General features: G+C 45.9%; 1 protein-coding gene across 1 annotated transcript; it reads left to right on the top strand.

The window, feature by feature from the left end:
• Positions 1 to 19,400: 19,400 nt before the first annotated feature.
• LOC140720573 (N-acetyllactosaminide beta-1,3-N-acetylglucosaminyltransferase 3-like) lies at positions 19,401 to 20,558 on the top strand. The gene is made up of 2 exons (XM_073035409.1): positions 19,401 to 19,793; positions 20,001 to 20,558. The coding sequence occupies exons 1-2, from the start codon at positions 19,401 to 19,403 to the stop codon at positions 20,556 to 20,558; spliced, it is 951 nt and encodes a 316-aa protein (XP_072891510.1).
• The last annotated feature ends 1,858 nt before the right edge of the window (positions 20,559 to 22,416 follow it).

Genomic DNA, 22,416 nt, shown 5'->3' with positions numbered 1-22,416 from the left:
TGTATTCACATATAAAACGCTGAGGGTATCTCCGCAGGTCAGGCAGCATCTATATGGAAATGAACAAACAGACGACGTTTCGGGCCAAGACCGTTCATCAGGGGGTAGAAAGGAAGGAGGAAGATGGCAGAATAAGTACCTGTTGGGGAGAGGGAAGGACAAGCTAGAAGGGAATGGGTGTTGCCAGGTTGGCGAAATAACAGTCAGGGTGATGACAGGTGAACAAGGCAAAGGGCTGCAGAAGAAGGAAGCTGATAGGAGAGGAGAGTGGATCCAAGGAAAAGGGAAGGAAGAGGGGCTTCATGGGAGGCGAAAGGCAGATCAGGCGGAGAGATAAGAGGCCGAAGTGGGGAAAGGAAGGAGGGGAATATACCGGAACTCAACGGAAATCGATGTTCTTGCCCTGACATTACAGGCTACATGGACGGAATTTGAGGTGCAGCACATCCGGCCTGAGAGTAGCCTCATTGTGGCACGAGAGGAAGCCACGGGTCGACATATCGGAAAGTCATCGGGGATCGGAAAGAAAATGGTTTGCCACTGGGAAATCTCGCTTCTGTTGATGGAGGTGAGGTGCGACGAAGTGTTAATTAATTTGAAGAAAGGTCTTGGCCAAAAATGTCGACAGATTAATCATTTCCAAAGATGCTGCCTAACCTGCTGAGTTCCTCCAGCATTTTGTGCGTGTTGCATTAAATCTGATTAAACGTTTACATGCATTCAATATCTCCGTGAGCCTGAATATGATATTAGTTTAAGGTTCTTCACTACGTTACAGGAACGTACAAACATGTTATTCTTTATTTTATATTTCTATTGCAAGATCTATAACCGAGACAATTACCAGAGTGAAACAGAACAGCCCATTGACAGTATAATATTGGTCTATGGTGACAAAGTCCAAGGATCCTCGGAATGGACAAGATCAACAATAACAATCATGAAACCGAGAGATGAGCCTGAGAGTGTTTCACAACAACATTCACTGACTTCTCCAATCGACATTTCTTCATCTTTGAGATTTTGCAATTTCGTGTCAAGCTATTCATATCTCATCACAACTGGGAGTTTACTTGAATGACATCATGTTTATTTTAACCCCAGCTGTTCGAAAACACGTCAGCCTTGTGTGATATTAAATAGTCCGTGTGATGGACCGAGTATAAATGAGTGTGCGTGGAGATTCATCAGCTCAGAGTTTCTCCAGCGAGATCGCGGTCAGCTGGAAGACAGGGTGAATCTCAGACAGCATGCTTGCAACCTTTTACCGTGTGAGGAAGATATGGTACTTGGTCATTGCCGTGATCGGTGTTCCTGGTAAGAGCACAAGCAAATTAACATTTTAAGTTTTGGGTGCGCGGTCCGTGGACTCGTTCAGTGACCGACAGCGCTGTGATGTCGGAGTGTCAGAGAGTGCGGTGTTCACATTGCGACCAATCTCTGCGTTCGTTCAGAAGTTCCCTTGCTTTATAATTCATGGCTTCTGCTGGAAGTAAACCGGCAGCTGAAGCGGCCGTAGAGAGCAAGATCGGGTAGATGGATTCATTTTGTAGATTCATAGCAGGCAGTTGTGATTTATCAATGCAAAGCCGCTGTCAAGTAAACCCCGATAATCCAGCGCGCTCGCCACCTTTACGGCTATTTGGTTTTATACCGTTTCATTAGAGCAACGTGCTTTAAATTCAAAATTCAAGGTATTGCGCTCTGATCAAAGAAATACCTGCAAATTTGAAGGGAACGCCGGAAGCGAATGGACTTTGAGATTCAGGGGAATGTGGTCGATTGCATTTGTAAGTCAGACTCCGAATATAAGTCAAGTAAGGACCTGTGTGCGTGTTTTGTACCAGGGTTTATTACCACGCCCTGTTATCCGTGAAGTGAAGCAGGAGTTAAGAGCAAGCCCAGCGGTGTCCGTTAGGGGTCAGATGGAGTAAGGTGCTCGCGATACTCCGTTCTTGTACAATGTGCTTCGGAACATTTAGAATAATGCTGAAGGAATTCGGAGCGGCCCCAAAAGAGACAGATCTTTTGGAGTACCGACACTGTCTTTGATGATATAAACACTAGCGTGCTAAATACATTAAAGTTCAGCGGGTCAAGCATAAACCTCAAAAACGAAAATTGAAACTTCCTGATCGGATCCGTTGAGAGCGTGTGAAGGAACCCCGGCCAAGGGTAGTTGCGGAATTTAAAAGAAGCCATCCAAGCGGAGGTGGCGGGGGGAGGGTGTGTGCGGGTGATAAACCGGGAGTCAAGAAGGAGACGCAGGCATTGGAACGGTGGAAATGAATTTGCTTTGAACTTTGTAGATGGACAGAGGTGGAGGGAGCGGGACTTCGCTGCACAGTGAGAGTACCAGGACATAGGTGACAGGAACGCGGCAATCAGCATCGCTGAGAAAGTTGCCGAGGTACCCAGGTTTTACACATCAGTCCAAAACCTGTCGGGGGGAGATTTATATTGATTTCCCTCAAGCGTTCTCGGCGATCCGTTGATAACGCCTCCTTCCCAAACCCTGTTCCTTTTCCAGTATCGAGTACCTTCTCCGTTCACTCCGCATGCATTCGTGAGAGGGATCTGAGATTCCCGCATTACTCCTTTTAAACCCCCAGAAATGAGTTGTCTGCACAGTTTGATTGTTCTCAATTTCCAGCTTGTCTCTGCCCTGAGACCCACTGATCGGTGAGACAGTAATTCACTCATTCTGTTTGCTGTTCCCCCAGTGAATTTAGTGGCGATTGCGATCCTGTCCCGGGGAAAGTGCGGCCTCTCCACCTGCACCACTCGCTATCTGGTGGCCATGGCAACGGCGGATCTACTAACCATCATCTTTGATGTCATACTGTGGCGGCTCAGTTATTACTACTTCCCCGGGACTTTCCTGGACATCACCCCCGTGTGCAGTGTGATCGGTGCCCTGGGACAGGCAGCCACTGACTGCTCTGTCTGGTTCACCGTCATGTTTTCATTTGATCGGTTTGTCGCCATCTGTTGTCAGAAGCGGAAAGCGAAGTATTGCACCGGGAAAACTGCGGCTGTGGTTCTGACAACAACCGGCGTCCTGATCTGTGTTAAAAATGTGCCCGACTTCTTCATATATCACTCTGTGAAAGTGATTGACAATATACCCTGGGACTGTATTATAAAGCCGGGCTACTATACGGATCCCGGGTGGGTGGGATATGACTGGTTTGCCACAGTTCTAACGCCATTACTCCCTTTCCTGTTAATACTACTGTTCAACGCTCTGACAGTCAGATATATTTTAGTGAACAGTCGCGTTCGTAAGGGTCTGAGGGGTCTGAACCAGGCGGAGAACCGCAGTGACCCGGAGATGGAGAGCAGGAGGAGGTCTGTGATCTTACTTCTCACCATCTCCGGGAGCTTCATCATCCTGTGGTCGGTATTCGTTGCCGAATTCCTTTATTATATCATCGCCGGATTGGATCCATATAATTACAACGATTCGGAATACATACTTCAACACGCTGGAATCATGCTGATGATATTAAGTTGCTGCACAAACACGTTTATTTATGGGGTAACTCAGTCCAAGTTCAGAGAGCAGTTCATCAGCGCAGCGAAATACCCGCTCACTTCAATTATTCAACTGATTAATGAACAGAATTTCTAAGATCTTCTCAGAGGCTGTCGCAGTGTTTTCATCTTGTTACTATGGAACTGACGGTCACCATAAACACAATCTCTCACAGTCTGGTACTTAGCACAGTTGCTGTATTTTACACTCCGGGTTTATCAGAGCCGCAAACACCAGTTTCACTCTTGAATCTCCCAGTCCATTCTTTCCGAATCTAAACACAAACAGACAAATTGAAGAACAAAGTGATTCAAACCGTACATCGGAGGGAATTTCTCTCATTCGGATAGTTCAAGAACGTTAAGCACTTCAGTAAATCACTATTCGGAGTTCCCATCACTCTCAATGTCCCTCACTGTCCATATCCAGGCTATTCACCGAATGCAGCAATTTAGTCGGCAAATGTGATTTTGTAAACTCCTCATGTTCTGTCTCATTTCCCGATGGTTACAAAAGTGTTCCTGATGTGAAATGGTCAAAAGGGCAGGCCCACAGTGAGGAAGATTTATGAATGTGGAACTGTCGATGGGATAAGTTGGAAAAGACTACATCTGAGGAAAAGATAGGGGAAGACAGAACAAGAACGTGGGACGGGAATGCGGACAAGATATTCCACATGAGGATAGGAGATGGGGAAGAGAGATCCCACAGGAGAAACGGGATGGGGAAGAGAGATCCCAAAGCAGGAAGGGGGAAGTGGAAGAGAGACCACAGAGGAGCAAGGGGATGGGGAAAAGAGATCCCGCAGGATGAAGGGGGATGGGGAAGAGCGGTCCCACAGCAGTAAAGCGATAGGAGAAGTTAATCCAACAGACCGGATGACGCAGAAACCGATTTTTCTGGAGGGGTGGGTGTGACTTAAGTCCCACAATCGGGAGAGGAGATGCGCGCATGGGTTCTGGGTATCTGTTAGTGAGCACAGTCACACAGGTGGACTGATGGTGATAGTCACACATGGGGAAGGGCAGGAGAGTACAATCTCACAATGCTATTTCTTTCCTTCTCACTGGGACAGTTTGCTGACGGTCTCTTGTCCCTCACCGGGAAGGGAGTGTGAATCTCTGACCCACCTGCTGCAGTCAGTGTCGGTCTGGGTGTCAGTAACAGTGAGAAAGAATATTGTCAATGGAAATGTCACAGGCAGTGAGAAACACGGTAATTCCTGTGATTTACTACCATTAAACCAATGGCCGTTGTTCACTGATCTGATGAAGTCTCCAACATCCCTTCACAAGGAACCACAGAACCCTCCCGCCTTGGAGATTTACTGATCGATCCCCTGGGCATTTGTCACAATTCTTCTTAATCTGATTTTCTACAGTTTTATCCAAATTCCTTTACATTGAACCAACACAATGGAACGGTTTCACAGTTCAAAGGAAGAGACAAGTCAAGTTACCTCAACTCCTGGCACTTGTGCAGCCCGGGTCCCAGCCGCAGGATTCCTTCAAACTGAATGAGGCAGTGTCCCAGGTCGAAATGTTATATTGTATCACAGAGTCCGATGACATGAGACAGGACCGCGCAGTCAATCGGAGTCAGTGTCATTCCACTGAATGAAAGTGTTTCCACAGATCCCACAGCGGCCTGAGCCAGTCCACGATTCTGAGACTCAAACAGGTAGTGCAATGTGTTCAGGAGGCTCCTTTTACCAGCTTCACTCCTCATGTTTCCACTCCGGCGTTTAACCTCCTCCTTCACCCAGTCAAATATCCGGCAGGGTTAAAAAGTACCAGCAGATTCACCTGGAGTCTGAGTCTTCCGTTATAAACTCTATTTTATTAGTAACTACGTGAATAAAGTAATATAGAAGGAAATAAAGTAAACAGGTTAGCAGAGTTTATATGTGCGTATACCTATCTATATATATATATATATATATATGTGTGTGTGTGTGTGCGTGTGTGTGTGTGTGTGTGTGTGTGTGTGTGTTTGTGTGTGTGTGTGTGTGTGTGTGTTTGTGTGTGTGAGTGTGTGTGTGTGTTTGTGTGTGTGTGTGTGTGTGTGAGTGTGTGCGTGAGTGTGTGTGTGTGAGTGTGAGTGTGTGAGTGTGTGTGTGTGTGTGTGTGTGTGTGTGTGTGTGTGTGTGTGTGTGTGTGTGTGTGTGTTTGTGTGCCCAAGCTTCCCCAGCTCAGGTGATTGGGTGATACAGTCTCACGGTGGGATGGTAAGTAATCAGTTCAGTTCTGGAATTTGGTTTGAGTAGAGTTGGAGAGAGAGAGTTAGAGTGTTGGTTTATCTTCCAGTGCCGATGCCGATCCTCCAAGTCGTCCTCCTTGCTTCCGAAACCTATTTAAAAGTTACCAACTTGTGACCACAGAAAAGGGGATGCCATCTTCTGTGGTGGATTTATCAACCCCAGACCAGGGTTAAACACACCGGCCGTACTCACTGGTGCAGGGTCGGGGTCATGATAACGTTTGATCATTTTTACGTGGACGAGCTTGGTAGCCTTTCATCGCTCAGGAGTCCTAATAACATAATTTAAAGGATCAATTTTCTTAATTATTTCATATGGTCCACTAACTCTCGCTTGAAGGGGGTTGGTAAGGAGAGGAAACAGCATCAGGACCCTTTCTCCAGCACGATATCTCTGCTCCCTCGCTCTTCTGTCATACCTCTGTTTCATGTTTATCTGAGAGTGCTGTAAATTCTGCTTCACAAGGTCACAAGCCTTGTTAAGTCTGTCTCTGAATTCGGAAACGTAACTGAGCCCGCTCCTACTCACATTCTGATCTGATCAATGCTCTCTGAGTAGGGTCAAAGGTGACATAATGTGCTTAGCTCTCAATTCTTTAACTACCCCCTGGAATGTTTTCGAAGTAAAGTTACTTCAGATTGGATTTCTTTAGGTAGACATACCAGTGTGAAAAGTTTGATAAGTGCTTTTACCACAGTCTTGGCCTTGACGTTCCCGAGAGGCACAGCTTCATGGAACCTAGACATCGCACACATGATGGTTAACACACACTCATAACCAGCTGCAGTCCTTGGCAATGGGCCAACACAATCCACTATGACCCTAGAGAAAGGTTCACCAAAAGCAGGTGTTGGTCTAAGTGGTGCCGCTGGGATCACCTGATCAGGTTTTCCCGCAGCCTGACAGGTATGGCAAGTCCTGCAAATGTTCACAACATGCTTCCTTAAATTAGGCCAGTCGGATTCCTTCATAATGCTGTTTACTGTCTTCCTCACTCCAAAGTGTCCACCTAAAGGCATGCTATGAGCCATGTTTAAAATCTCAGCCCTGTAGTCTTTCGGGACCCCAACTTGATGTTCAATGGCCCAATTCTCACTTGCAGGCACAGTAGGTGATCTCCGCTTTCTCAGTAACACCCCATCCTTAAGATAATATCCTACTGACTCTCTCTGAACCTCCTCTCCTGTGAGAGCTGTCTCCCTTAACGCAGCAATTTCAGAATCTCGACTTTGTTCCGCTAAAAATTCATCCCAGGACAAGGACAAACCTTTCTCCTCCTCCTTACTACCCACATTCTGATGCAATGTGGAAGGCAGAAAAGTCTCTGACAAAATTCTCATAAATTAAACCACTGTCAGACCAAGGAGATGGTGGTGGACTTTAGGAGGTCTAGGCCCCATATGGAGCCAGTGATCATTAATGGAGAACGTGTGGAGCAAGTTAAGACCTACAAGTATCTGGGAGTACAGTTAGACGAGAAGCTTGACTGGACTGCCAACACAGATGCCTTGTGCAGGAAGGCACAGAGTCGAATGTACTTCCTAAGAAGGTTGGCGTTATTCAATGTCTGCAGTGAGATGCTGAAGATGTTCTATAGGTCAGTTGTGGAGAGCGCCCTCTTCTTTGTGGTGGCATGTTGGGGAGGAAGCATTAAGAAGAGGGACGCCTCACGTCTTAATAAGCTGGTAAGGAAGGCGGGCTCTGTCGTGGGCAAAGGACTGGAGAGTTTAACATCGGTAGCTGAGCGAAGGGCGCTGAGTAGGCTACGGTCAATAATGGATAACTCTGAACATCCTCTACATAGCACCATCCAGAGACAGAGAAGCAGTTTCAGTGACAGGTTACTATCAATGCAATGCTCCTCAGACAGGATAAAGAGGTCAATACTCCCCAATGCCATTAGGCTTTACAATTCTACCTCCAGGACTTAAGAACTTTTTAAAAGCTATTAAATGCTTTTTGAGACGGTGATTTAGATGCATATCATATTTTTTTACTGAGTTAAGTATTGTATGTAATTAGTTTTGCTACAGCAAGTGTATGGGACACTGGAAAAAAGTTGAATTTCCCCATGGGGATGAATAAAGTATCTATCTATCTATCTATCTATCTATCTATCTATCTAATTGCATCAGCAGCTTTTTTAGACAGGGTTCGGGCTACTGCGCATGTGAGGTTCACATCAGTATCTGTGCGTGTGTCGTCAGACACAAGCTTGCTTGTTAGCTGTATTGTTGAATAAACTTCACCCTGGATAGGTGCCAACCTAATATTTACCAAACCCAGCAACATTACTAAGCTTACGAAGATCATGTTTACATTATGAAAATTCCCAAACAACCCATCCATTCCGATCTTTCGACTTTCAGCTTTACTCGTCTCCATAGTAACCCAGTCAGGTGGTCTCTCAAAACCAAAACAATCCTTTCTCTCTATATTGCAATCGTGAAAAACAACTCCACAACCTTGAAGGTGTTTACTTCCTATTGCGAAAACAAAATTCAACAGAGATTCACATATTTACAGGCCATTGTCCTGCAAGCAGGGTCAAAGGTCGCGAAACCAGTCCAAACCTCCCAAGTTCTTTATTCAAAAATCCAGAAACAGCCATTCTCCATATTTCCAATAAAATTCGCATCACCAACTTTCAACTCATCACCAACTTTTAGAACACCGTCCAACACAAATAACTGAGAATCCTCAATTTCCACCGGCACCTAGGTTAACCCTTTATTCACTGAACCAAGTCCATCCGGCTGAAAAAGACGGCATTCCTTTTCCACCGAGTCAGACAAAGTCAGACACCTCAGACGGGAGGCAGCAGGTATTGACGAGGTCGGTGAGCCCGAACTTGGAATACTGCCTTTGGGTTTGGACGCCTGTTACGTACCCCGTAACGGGTTAAAGAGCCAGCAGAAATGGGCCTACACGGAGTCTGAGTCTGCCGTTATAAACTCTATTTTATTAGTAAGTACGTGAATAAAGGAATATAAAACGAGATAAATTAAACATGTTAGCAGAGCTTATGCACATATACAGGTGAGTAAATAAGCTTCCCCAGCTCAGGTGATTGGGTGATACAGTCTCACGGTGGGATGGTAAGTAATCAGTTCATTTCAGGAATTTGGTTTGAGTAGAGTTGGAGAGAGAGAGTTAGGGTGTTGGTTTGTCTTCCAATGCCGATGTCGATCCTCACGTCCTCCTCCTGCTCCCGAAGCTTACAGTCACCGACTGTGACCGCAAGAAAGGGTTGCCGTCTTCTGTGGTGAATTTATCAACCCCAGACCAGGGTTAAACACACTGATAGCTCCCGACCCGTCACCCCTCTGTCCACACTGCGAGCAAAAACCCCACCCTTGTCGTGGGCACACAAAGCTCACCAGTGTCCTCCTTGCCTCAGGGGTCGTGTGTCTCCTGTGGTGTGTCTTGTGTGTCTCTGGTGTGTGTCTCCTGTGGTGTGTCTTGTGTGTCTCCTGTGGTGTGTCTTGTGTGTCTCTGGTGTGTGTCTGATTAAAAAGTCAACTGACCTTGTATATATCTCCAAGTGCTGAACACGAGCTGTCCATCACATAGTTCCGCCTTTCAGTTTCCAAGGCAACTCACAGACTTTCTGTCTCCCTGCTGCTGATTTAGCACACAAGCTGTTCGCTCCCCCCTCTCTCTTTTAAAGGAACAGTCCACTTTACAATAATCTTTCGGATCTCGTCACAATCTAAACATAGCTACAAGATCTGTGATATATTCGCATATTTTTAAGAAAGCTTTATTGATTGAATCTCAGCTGATGGCGGAAATTTCAAAACCTTGCAACATTTCATGGACGTACATGCATGTGTAAGTCACGTGAACCTTTTCCCCGCTCCCATTTTACCGCAGATCTGCCTTGTTTCCGAGGCTCCGTCCCCAGCTCTGATGACATGAATTACAGTCCTGCCTTCCTTCAGTTCTGTGTTGAAGCGGGTCGGCGGCGGCGGCGGATCGTCTGTAGGATCCGGATTGGGAGACGACCATCACCCCCAGAGTCAGGAATCCGGGGGAGGGTTCACCGTCCGGGCGTGAAAACAAGTTCTCATCGGTGAGTCCCGAGTGTGGACGTCTGATGTAAGGTAATGCACCAGGTTAACTTCCCCGATCTGGTGGCCTCCCTGCGCTTGCTGGACAGAACCTGCCGGGGTCGGTCACAACGTACCGACTGAGATGATCCACCGCTCGGCCCCTCTTGCCCTGGTCCTAGGACCGTGATAGGGTGGTGATATCGAGGCTGTACTCATTCATTGAGGTTTATCCCGGGAGCTTCCTTCATCACCCGGCCCCACATCGGGTCCAAACTTCACCTGGATCGATAGCCAGTGTCTACAATTGTTTTACATCATTCCAGGGCGCGGGAAGCGGCCCTTCCACCTGTTGTGTTCTTCCAGACATAGAAGTTAAACCGAGTAATCGCCCCTTCGGGACACTGCTCCATCTGTCTGAGTAGATCCATCTTTCGCCCTTTCAGACAAGGCAGTGAGATCCAGATCTCTCACGGCCTCTCGTTTTGGGTGGCCATCGTTGTGTTTATCTTTGTTGAATCCATGCCACTGTTCCGACTTGCTGAAGCGCAGCCAATAATTCCGGTTTTATAACCCCAATAAATGCAAGAAATAAGCCTTTTCCTGTGATCTGGGTTTCTCAAACTTGTACAGCACATTACAACAGCACATTGAGGTGATAACATATTGTTACAAATCCTTATGGTTACAGATAGAGTGCAGTGTATATCGAGTTAGACTGGGAGATCAAGAGTCCAACTTATCACGTGGGGAACATTCAATGTGCTTACAACAGCAGCCTGGAAGGTTTCCTGGAGCCTGGTGCTCTGTGTTTTCAATGTTATTTTAAATCTCCGACCCGGCTGAGAAGAGAGAATAGCGAGGGTTATGAGGATCTTTGATGCTGCCTGCTTTACTGATGCAATGGGAAGTGCAGTCACAGTCCAGGGAGGGGAGTCTGGTTTCTGTCATGTCCTCAGCTGTGCCCACAGTTTTCTGCAGTTCCTTGCAGTCAAGGGTAGAGCGGTAGCCTTATGAAGGCGTTATGTATCCGGATGGGATACTTTCTGTGGCGCTTTGATAAGGTTTGGGGTGGGGCAATGTGCCTAAGCCAAAGTTATTGTTGTTTGATCTAGGCTTGTCATTTTAGAATCTTTTTATAACGTTTTGTTCAGTGCCCGTGTATTGCTGAATGACCACCAGTGACTGTCCTTGATCCCTCACCCATATGGTTCCATCTCCTCATTCACTCACATCTTGTGCAACCTCTCTCCAGCCCGTGTGTACCCACCTCAATGATGTACAGTACATCAGTAAAGTTTCCTTGTAACATTTGACATCATTGTGAGTTTTCCAGGAATCGTTTTTTTTGTTTTTGTTAGTTAGAACTACCAGAGGTTTAGTTGAATGCAGCACCTGGTGAGGTAAGAGTTACAAGCTACGAGCCCAGGGTATGGCGGGAAAGATTCCAGCATGTATAGAGCAGTAGTTGGTGATGGAATGTATACCTGCTTGTATACATTTTTTTTATAACAGTGCACTTGATTGTATCCGCGGAAATTTGGTAAAATGAGGGGGAACTTCGATGAGACATAAAGTATGCCGCGGAGTTTGACAGTTGACAGTTTGATAGTTCCTGTTGTGTGAGGGTCTGAAACCAAGCACCGCCAGCTGAAGACAGCCGAGATGTTTTTCTCTCTCCCTCTCTGGGTCTCGTGTGTCATGGGAATGATCGTCCTCAATATTCAGCAGAAGGAGAGTCTTTCAGTTAATATTGCAATCTTGCAGTGTAGTGATACACAAATGAGTGAGATTTTACAGGTGAGATGCAGGAGTGATGAGCCGAGATCACAGTCAGATCTGCATTGGGCACAGTGAATACGGGATGCCAATTAAATTAAATATCCGCGGATACAATCCAGTGCATTGTTATTTTTTAAAAAAAACTGTACTGTATATAAGCAGGTCTCCCCTGTTGTCAAGATCACAACAGATTCCTCATAGAAAAACTTGCAGGGGCAGATATCTGTCTGGTAAACCTTCCTCTGGTTTCCCACCTACCCACTCTTATCTGACAGAAAGGAAACAACACTGCAGACGGTGATCCACAACAGGTCCCACCAACCAACTATATAATGGAACAATTAACTCCTTACACCGCCTTCCCCCACGACCACCCCCCGCCCCGGCTGTAATCTCCAATGTGGGTGGTTCCATACTTCTGACCACCAACCGAAATGCCGTCTAGGATGGACAGATAGTATCAATCCCGCCAGTGAAGGAATAAACAAAGCGAATCCTCAGTTCCCTCGGTCGGGGATCGGTAAAGCCCCGAGTGTGGGCTGATCGGCTTCCTGTTACTGCAAGCAGTAGCCCGGGGACAGTTCCGAGATGCGGGAAGCTCGCACCTCCCGAGCCTTTGCTGATGATTCGGAGCTGGGTTGAAAGTGCGGCGATTCCAATAGCACTATCAGCTGCCCCGGTTCCCCGCGGGACCTGCACAGGAAGTCGATGCGTTCAATTAGATGAAGGGAATTATTAATTCACTTAAAAGCGATTCGCTACAGTTCTAATGTCGATCAACGTTATCAATTCCATTCGTGTTCATAAAAGTGTCTGACTGCCTTTGTGATGTTTATATTTCAGTATATAGAGCTTCTTACCGTGTACCGCGGCTCCAGGTTCTGTTACCACCCTGTCCCAGTAAGGCTGTGTTACGGGTTCTGTAAGTAATGAACACACGCTGGTTAATGTTCAGTCAGCTCCTGGTGGTAATTATTAACTAAACCCACAGCGTTACCAGCGGGTCACTCCGTGACCTGTTCCTTAGCACAGGGTACGTTCTGACTCCAAACAAACATCACCATGGAGATGAAATGTGATCTCAGTGATTTTGAGAGTGGAATGTTTGTCGGTGCCAGAGGGTGCAGTTTGAATATCGCAGGAACTGCTGAACTCCTGGGATTGTCAAGTTTAACAGTCTCAGTTTATGGAGAATGATGCTGTGATTAAAATCAGGTAGCGGCAATTCTGAGAGATAAAAATCGTCTTGGTAATGAGAGAGATCGGTGGGTAAAGGCGGACTGATTCAATCTGCCAGGAAGACGACAGTAACTCAAATAATCACGAACTACTGCACTGTGCAGAGAGGTATCACTGGACGCGAAACATGTCGAACATTGGACTGAATGGGCAACGGCAGTAGAAGACCACGGACATACAATCAGAGGCCGTATTAATAGGTACCGGAGGAGCATAACACAGTGCACATCGACATTTGTTATCAACAATGAGATTTAACTCATAAAGTTTAATTTTCAATATCACTGACACATACTTGTCTTTGCTAAAATAGCACACTCACTCCTGCAAAAAAAATAGCACACTCACTCCTGCAAAAAAAAATCAGAGGGATCCGCAAAACCACACAATGTTAAAATCAGTATTGAAATGGTAGAAATGTCATAAGGGGACATGGAATGGACCCAAATGCAGGACGCAGGCACTGAAGTACTAGGGGCAGGACAGGGACAACTAAAGGATAGAACAAGGTGGAGTGACCATGGCGGGAGGAACATGGCATTCAAAGGTGCTCCTGGGGTTCAGAGATAGTTCAGGCAAAGCAGGGTCTTGGAGTTCATGGCAAGGCAGGGTCCTCCGCCAGGTAACGGCAATCTGGCCTGACTTACCTGACGGAGGCGAGGGGTAGGAAAGGGGCAGAGACCTTCGGACGTGCCGCATGACTCCTTGGCCCTTCCGCCTCCCAGGCGTGAACACAGAGGCCTGGGCAAGACGCGGTAAAACTGGGCAGGTGCGGGGTACCACCCGTCGGGAGCGAGGGGTAGGAAACAGGCAGAGTCCTCCGCCAGGTAACGGTAATCCGGCCTGACCCCGACGAGGGGTGGGAGGGGTAGGAAAAGGGGCAGAGCCCTCCGCCAGGTAACGGCAATCCGGCCTGACCCCGACGAGGGGTGGGAGGGGTAGGAAAAGGGGCAGAGCCCTCCGCCAGGTAACGGCAATCTGGCCTGACCTACCCGACGGAAGCAAGGGATAGGAAGGGGACTAAGTCCAGGATGACTCCGAGACTGACTCACAGAACTAGTTGATTAGCGGTGGGTACTCCAAGACAGGGCGAACAGGAACGAAGATCGGCCGAACAGCACCAGCAGGACACACATGGCGCACGGGTCTGCACAGGGAAAACAGGGCGACCAGCGCAACACAGGACGAGGAGGTCAATACGGGATGGACAGTCGGACAGCGCGACAGCGCCAGCTGGGCAAACCGGACGGAACCGCGGGACCAGCGCCTACCAGGGAAACAGGACAAAACAGGTTCAGAGCAGGACGACCCCCATCTAAACTCTCCCTCTCGCTCTCTCTCTCTGTCTTGTTTTACGCCGGTTGGCACCCAACTTAATGGTGCATTGCCGCCTCCTTCTGTTCCAGAGTATGCGATGGACTCCCATTCTAAATCCCTTCACCCAATCGCACACATACACATACCCTAACCTACACTTTATCCTCCCCATCCTAGTACCCTATTTCTGTTTATCCATCATATCCTATAAAAAAAACCCTGTACCCCTTAAGCTAAAATTACCCTGACCTATGTTCTCTCACCCATGCCCAGCAACACTTTAATGTGAATTCCTGCACCCCCAATTCCCTTAGATTAATTCTCATCATCTCTCTCTCTATCCCACCCCAACTAGACTCAGTCTCACAGCCCCTTATATCCACCAACCAGCCGATCGGCATCAGGTGCGCCTCCTTGAGTCCAAACAAGCCACAATGATCCACAGGTGTGACTTATTGACTCAAAGGGTGAAAGGAAGGACGGCTACAAGACCCGGAGTCCGGAGTCCGCGGTCCAGATCAAGACCCGGAATGGGGGCCCGGACCATAAGAAGAAACACTAGAAAACCTGCCGTCACAAATGGACGTATTAACTCATCATAACGTCGCCCACCCAGTACAGTCTCTGTGTTTACTCTGTGCTGAGCTCCTGATTCTGTTAGCAGCGAATCCGAGCACCGGAATTCCGTGGGACCAAACAGTATGTGAACACAATCAGAGTAATGTTCAGTTGACAACACACACATAAGCCTGCACTCACACTCATCAGCACGTAACTCCAGACCATGCTCCACAGCGCAGGAACTAAACGACACAAAAACTCCTTCGAGCCAATTGTTCTGATGTGCTGTTCGATCCAGGCTTAATTTTGTACCTCAGTAGACGGTGACAATGATTACATACAGTATCTCACGACAAATCGATCTGCTCCAGGGAGCAACCGCGACCTGCATCCTGGTTCAGATCGTGTGATGTCATCGCATGAAATTATTTTTTACTTTGGGACCAATTTACTGTCAGACTATAAACTTCAGTGACAGCTGAGGGCAGAAATCGCTGTGGGCTTATAGGAAAGACACAGTAGCAGGATGGGACATGTGAACTCTGGTGAAAAGTTATGATTTTGGAATAATCTTTTCTTTTGAACACAGGACATTCCCTTTCGCCAGATTTAACTCCACACTGCAATCTTAAATATTTGTCCACATTTGGGCCATTACAATGAAGGACAACAACTATGTGGAGATTACAAACTGGACATAACCACGTCCAAAAGAGTACAACATATTTCACCATCAGATTCGTGTTGACTTATTGGAAATAAATAACCTTATCAATCAGATGACTTTCCTGACTAACGGGTCTATTCACGTTACTCCCGTCGGTGTGTTACTCCGCTATCACCTTTACTTTACAAATACCTGAGCTGTTTAAAGAAGAGGAAGTACTGGCTCTATTAAGGGTTATACAAGTAGATAAGTCTCCGGGAACTGACAGGTTATTCGTTAGGACCTTAAGGGAGGTTAGTGTAGAAATAGCAGGGGCTCTGACAGAAATATTTCAAATATCATTAGAATAGGTGGTGGTGCCGGAGGATTGGCGTATATCTCATGTGGTTCCATTGTTGAAAAAAGGTTCTAAGAGTAAACCTAGAAATTATAGGCCTGTAATTGTAACGTCAGTGGTGGGTAAATTAATGGAAAGTAATCTTAGATATGGTATATATAATTATGTGGATAGACAGGGTCTGATTAGGAGCAGTCAACATGGACTTGTGCCTGGAAGCTCATGTTTGACAGAACATTCAATTTTTTGAAGAGGTTAAAGGGAATGTTGACGAGGGTAAAGCAGTGGATGTTGTCTATATGGACTTCAGTGAGGCCTTTGACAAGGTTCCACACGGAAGGTTAGTTAGGAAGGTTCAATCGTCAGGTATTAATATTGAATAGTAAAATGGATTCAACAGTGGCTAGATGGGAGATGCCAGAGTGTAGTGGTGGATAACTGTCAGGGTGGAGGCCGGTGACTAGTGGTGTGCCTCAGGGATCTGTACTTGGTCCAATATTGCTTGTCATATGCATCAATGATCTGGATGATGGGGTGGTAAATTGGATTAGTAAGCATGCAGATGATACGAAGGTAGGTGGCGTTGTGGATAATGAAGTAATGAAGTAGATCTTCAAAGCTTACAGAGAGATTTAGGCCAGTTAGAAGAGTGGGCTGAACGATGGCAGATGGAGTTTAATGCTGATAAGTGTGAGGTGCTACTTTTTGGTAGGACTAATCAAAATAGAACATACATGGTAAATGGTAGGGCATTGAAGAATGCAGTAGAACAGTGTGATCTAGGAATAATGGCGCATAGTTCTCTGACGGTGGAATCTCGTGGATATGGTGGTGAACAAAGCTTTTGGTTTGCTGGCCTTTATAAATCAGAGCATTGAGTATAGGAATTGGGATGTAATGTTTAAATTGTACAAGATATTGTTGAGGCCAAATTTGGAATACTGTGTACTTTTCTGGTCACCGAATTTTAGGGAAGTTGTCAACAAAATAGAGAGGGTACAGATGAGATTTATTAGAATGTTCCCTGGGTTTCAGCTCCTAAGTTACAGAGAAAAGTTGAACAAGTTAGATCTTTATTCTTTGGAGCTTAGAAGCTTGAGTGGGGACTTAATTGAGGTATTTAAAATTACGAGGGGGATAGATAGGGTTGACGTGGATAGGCTTTTTCCATTGAGAGTATGGGAGATTCAAGGTAAAGGACATGAGTTTAGAGTTAGGGGGTAAAAGCTTAATGGTAACAGGAGGGGGAACTTCTTTACTCGGAGAGTTGTAGCTGTGTGGAACAAGGTTCCAGTAGAAGTAGTAGAGACAGGTACAACTTTATCATTTAAAGTAAAATTGGATAGGTATATGGGCAGGAAAGGAATGGAGGGTTGTGGGCTGAGTGCGGGCCCGTGGGACTAGGTGAGAGCAAGCATTCGACACGGAGTAGAAGGGCTGAGATGGCCTGTTTCCGTGCTGTAATTGTTATATGGTGATATGTGGGATGACAGACATTCAAATGGAGTAGGATTTGTACAGTGAATGGCAAGGCACGAACAAATGCATAGTTCACTGAAAAGCAAGATGGTGAAAAATAGCGTTTAGCATGCTAGCCTTCATCAGTTATGGTGTAGAGTTTAAGGGCGGGGCATTATTTGCAATTACATAAGTTTTTGTTGAGACCACTTTTGAAATATTATCTTCAATTTTGGTTACCCTGTTATAGGAAAGACGCCGCCAAGTTGGAGAGGGTGCAGACGGGATTTACGAGGATGTTTTTTGGACTAGAGGGCGTGAGTTACAGAGAGGCTGGCCATGCTGGACCTTTATTCCTTGGAGAATGAGAGGTGACCTCAGAAGTTTAAAATCATAAGGGGTATTGATAAGGTGGATTATCATTATTGGAAAGTTGGAGAGTCCAACATGAGAGGTCACAAATAGAAGAGAAGAGGGGAAAAATTGAAAACAGACCTTGGTGATAACTTCTGCACACGGAGGACAGTGAGTACCCGGAAGTAGCTACCAGTGGAAGTGGTTGAAGTGGGTTCAACTGCAACATTTAACAGGCATTCGGACGGGTACATGGAAGGGAGAGACTTGGAGAGTTATGGGCCAAACTAGACAACTGGGACTAGCAGGGAGGATGCTGTGGTTGGTATGGACCAGTTGAGCCGAAGGGCCTGTTTAGATCGCATTACTCTAGGATTCCATAATTCTAAAGTGACACAAGTTGCATCCCAGTGCAAATAGTTTTACTTGTACACATCGTTCTGCTATCAGTCACTGGCGTCTTTTCAGGGCTCCTGGCATCCAAGGTTTTACTCACACACATTGTGGATCATGCTAACTATCTGCCCTGTTCTGCTATCAGTTATCTGTGCTTTCTCTGGGCTCCTGGAGTCCAAGGTTCACTGCTCTTCATGAAGCGTAAATTCCTGCCATCGGTGATGCTGGTGTCATTTTCCTTCAATAGATGTGGGCTTGCGATGGCTTCGCTGTCTTGTTACAATTGCTTACTACTGAATATCTGAGTGGAATTAGCCTTGCCTTTGGAACTAGTTATGCCTTAGTTGCAGCCTTTCATAAAGTGGCTTGACCAATGGATGGCAGGGTGGGTGGGCCACTGCTAATTTAACTTTGAAAACAATTCTCTGGTTAACATAGAAGCAAAAAGCCAAGGTCCTTGAGTATACTTCACTTTGTTTCTCCTATTGTAGGCATACATAGACCAGGTTGAAATGCCATGAAAATCAGATGTTTTCAGTAGCTATGCTAACACGTTAACTTCCCTGCACTGCCATACATTCAGTTACTAATCAATGGTCAATAATACATCATCTTCCATAGTATCAGTAACCTGTGAACTCAACCTGAATGGTGAGCGAGCTGGGACCTTCCTCTTTAGAGCAAAGTTGGGGGTGGGGAGGTGGGGAGAGGTGATTTGATAGAGGCGTATAAGCTGGTAAGAGGCTTAGGAAGAATGGAGAGCCAACAACATTTTCCCAGGGTAGAAATGACTAATATGAGGGGGCATAATGTTAAGGTGATTAGAGAAAAGTATAGGGGTTTGTCAGAAGTAGTATTTTTTTAAAAAAAGAAAATGGTGGCTGTATGGAATGCACAGCCTGGGTAGTGATAAGGGTAGATGCATCAGTGAGATTTAAGAGGCTTTTAGATAGACACATGGATGAAAGAAAAATGGACAGCTATTTGAGAGAGTAGGAATCAATTGATCTTGGAGCAGGTTAAAAGTTCGGTGCTACATCATGGGCCAAAATGTCTGCATTGTGCTATATTGCTCTTTGTCTCAGTTCAGTTTAAGCCCCGAGAGGAGTGATGAGACCTGTGAAGCGAGGTGGAATAAACCCTTTGAAATCATATACCTTTAAGGCCCAGAAAGAAACTATGCGATTTTCAGTTTAATGACAGAGTTGGTATCCTATAGGTAAATTTGTCTTTCTGCTGGGATGGACTGCTTCAGGTCAATTAAAATTTCAGCAGGGCGACGGGCCCTGCCTATTCCTTACCTCACCACCATTTTGAGGTCAATATTACAAAGCATTAGTGAACCTCATTATAGCTTAACTTCTCATTCTTCTCAAGCATCATGTAAATATAAAGTTTTCTCTGAATTAATCCATATCTTTCTCTACTTCAGGTGAAAGATGGGAGGACATCGGCGATTCTATGAGAAAGTAGTGCCGGGTGTTCTGATTACTCTTGGATTGTTCTTCATGTTCTGGGATAATGACAAACGTCGTGAGACTGATGATCTTGCAGAAACCTTTCATCGCAAAGATCTGCCCAAGGTTGTTACTGCTGATGCAACTAAATCAGTGCTCAAGCCAAAGTGCCACGCGAACACGACATTGCTGCACCTGTCCTCATTTCATCAAGAGAAAGAGCACATAAAAAACTTCTTGATGTATAAACACTGTCGAGAATTTAACATGATTCAAAATGTCCCAGACAAATGTGGTGGTCGAGAAGGATCTCAGAATGTCTTCCTGCTCCTGGTGATCAAATCTCACCCTTTCCACCAGGATCGGCGTGAAATGGTAAGGAAGACCTGGGGCAGAGAACGCGAATTCAATGGGGTCCTAATTAAGAGAGTCTTTATCTCTGGTGTCTCTCCTGACCAAAAAGAAAGTAGGAAATTGAATCAGCTGTTAGCCATGGAAAACAGAGAACACAGAGATGTCCTACAATGGGATTTCTTGGATACCTTTTTCAACCTCACCCTCAAACAATACAAGTTGCTGCAGTGGATCAGTGAATTTTACCCCAGTGCTAAATTCATCTTCAATGGAGATGATGATGTCTTTGCCAACACCGATAACATGGTTGATTACTTGCTAGGCATGAAGGTTCACCAACACCTGTTTGTGGGCCGTCTCATTTATGGGTTTGGGCCCAAACGCCAGAAGTCGAGCAAGTATTATGTGCCAGAAATAGTGACCACCATCAAGTCGTACCCACCATACATTGGTGGAGGGGGCATACTTATGTCTGTGTATACAGCTCATATCATTTACCACATAGCCCAAGACCTTGAACTATACCCCATTGATGATGTATTTTTGGGGATGTGTCTGGCCAAGGCTGGACTAGCCCCACACTCCCATAGCGGATTCAGGACAGCTGGAATCAGGGTTCCTTCAACCCAAGATGACTCTTTCAATCCTTGCTATTACCGTGAGTTGCTGCTAGTGCACCGTTTTCGGCCTTTCGAACTGCTACTGATGTGGGATGCGGTGCATGATGCCAATCTGAAGTGTGTTCATGCTTCCCAGAAGTCTGCATCCACGGAAAGGACCGCATGAGTCATGAGAGCATGTAGCAACTGTTGGAATGCAATGAAGTTTGTAAGCATGTGTTAATCAGTTGTTTATGCAATGTAAGAAGCTCAATTCCTAAATTATATTGGAGGATACATTAATTCATAGGGTTGGTGCCTTTCTACATTCCACAAATGTTTGTAAAGCTGTCAGGTGTCATCACTCAGCCTAATTCTTACTGCACCCATAATGACATTGCAACATTGTCAGGAGCACCACAATTTAAGTCAATTGTAAAGTTATTCCAAGTGAGCAGTCCTTGTTGCATTGCGTGCAGATAGGTACAGCATCTTCACTTGGCGCATTTGTATAATAAGCCACCAATAAAATTTTTACTAACAGTTATATCTGTGTATTTTCTTCTTGCCGTTTCTTACTTGTCCCTTGCAAAATATGAAAGAGACAAATGTATTTCTTGGACTGGAACTGTGAGGACAACAAAGAATCTAGATCTAGAATTGTCTAAGCGTTGGAGGAATAGAGAAACTTATGGTCATCACTTCTGTACTCAAATGTCAACCTGCAGTGTGTCTGTGTAACTACATATCAAATAGAAGCACACACGCAGGAGATGGCTTTAACTGGGGTATTCACATTGCAGAGAGGGAAAGAGATCAATGAACATGTGGGGACAACAGATCAATATGCACACATAGGCAGCAGTCCATATGTAGTGCGAAGGGGAGTGGCATTAGATTTGGCAGGTGTCTTGTCTAAGATAATGTACTCGGTTGCCAGTGTCATGTTGCTGGTATTGACACGGTCATCACTGAGAGGTAAGTCCGGTAGCTTTGAGTAGTGGCCAACCTGGACATCGGAAATCTGGAGAGGAGGGGACTTCAACAAGGCTCATTGTCCGAGGGGCAGCTCACGGCAGTGCAATAGAGCAATCGGTGACCAATCAACTAGTGGCCAATCGGCATTTGGGATTGATTAGTAAGAGCAAATTAAAGGAAGGTTGGACAAACCCAGTGGCCGTCTTCTGAGTTGAAACATAGAAAACCTACAGCATAATATGGGCCTCTCGGCCCACAGAGCTGTGCCGAACATGTCCCTACCTTAGACCTACCTAGGCTTTACCCATAGCCCTCTTTTTCTAAGCTCCATGTATCCATCCAGGAGTATCTTAACAGACCGTATCGTTTCCGCCTCCACCACCTCCGCCAGCAGCACATTCCACAAACTCACCTGTCTCTGTGTAAAAAAAAACTTACCCCTGACATCTCCTCTGTACCTACTTCCGAGCACCTTAAACTATGCCCTCTCATGCTAGCCATTTCAGCCCTGGGGAAAGCCTCTGACTGTCCACACGATCAATGCCTCTCATTATCTTGTACACCTCTATCAGGCGACCTCTCATCCTCCATCGCTCCAAGGAGAAGAAGGCCGAGGTCACTCAGCCTATTCTCATAAGGCATGCTCCCCAATTCAGACAGCATCCTTGTAAATGTCCTCTGCACCCTTTCTATGGTTTCCATGTCCTTCCTGTAGTGAGGCAACTATAACTGAGCACAGTACTCCAAGTGGGATCCGACCAGTGTCCTATATAGCTGCAACATTACCTCTCAGCTCTTAAACGCAATCCCACAATTGGTGAAGGCCAATGCACTATATGCCATCTTAACCACAGAGTCAACCTGTGTAGCAGCTTTGTGTGTTCTGGGGACTCGGACCCCAAGGTCCCTCTGATCCTCCGCACTGTCAAAAGTTTTGCCTTTAATGCCATATTCTGCCATTATAGTGTAGGGACTGCGGTCTGCAGTCAGGTACTCAGGATCACTCAGCATAATGTTGCACGAACATTATTAGCAAAACACTCCGACACAAGACGGGTTTCATTTTG

Source organism: Hemitrygon akajei, unplaced genomic scaffold (assembly GCF_048418815.1).
Source record: "Hemitrygon akajei unplaced genomic scaffold, sHemAka1.3 Scf000045, whole genome shotgun sequence".
In the NCBI taxonomy this organism is placed as follows: Eukaryota; Metazoa; Chordata; class Chondrichthyes; order Myliobatiformes; family Dasyatidae; genus Hemitrygon; species Hemitrygon akajei.
The sequence above is the reverse complement of the archived record's forward strand: the minus strand, read 5'-3'. Positions and strand labels throughout refer to the sequence as shown.

Coding starts and splice junctions, on each gene's coding strand:
- LOC140720573 (XM_073035409.1), top strand. CDS start 19,401: ATGGGAGGACATCGGCGATTCTATGAGAAAGTAGTGCCGGGTGTTCTG. Junction 19,794..20,000: donor ACCAGGATCGGCGTGAAATG/GTAAGGAAGACC, acceptor AAGTTGCTGCAG/TGGATCAGTGAATTTTACCC.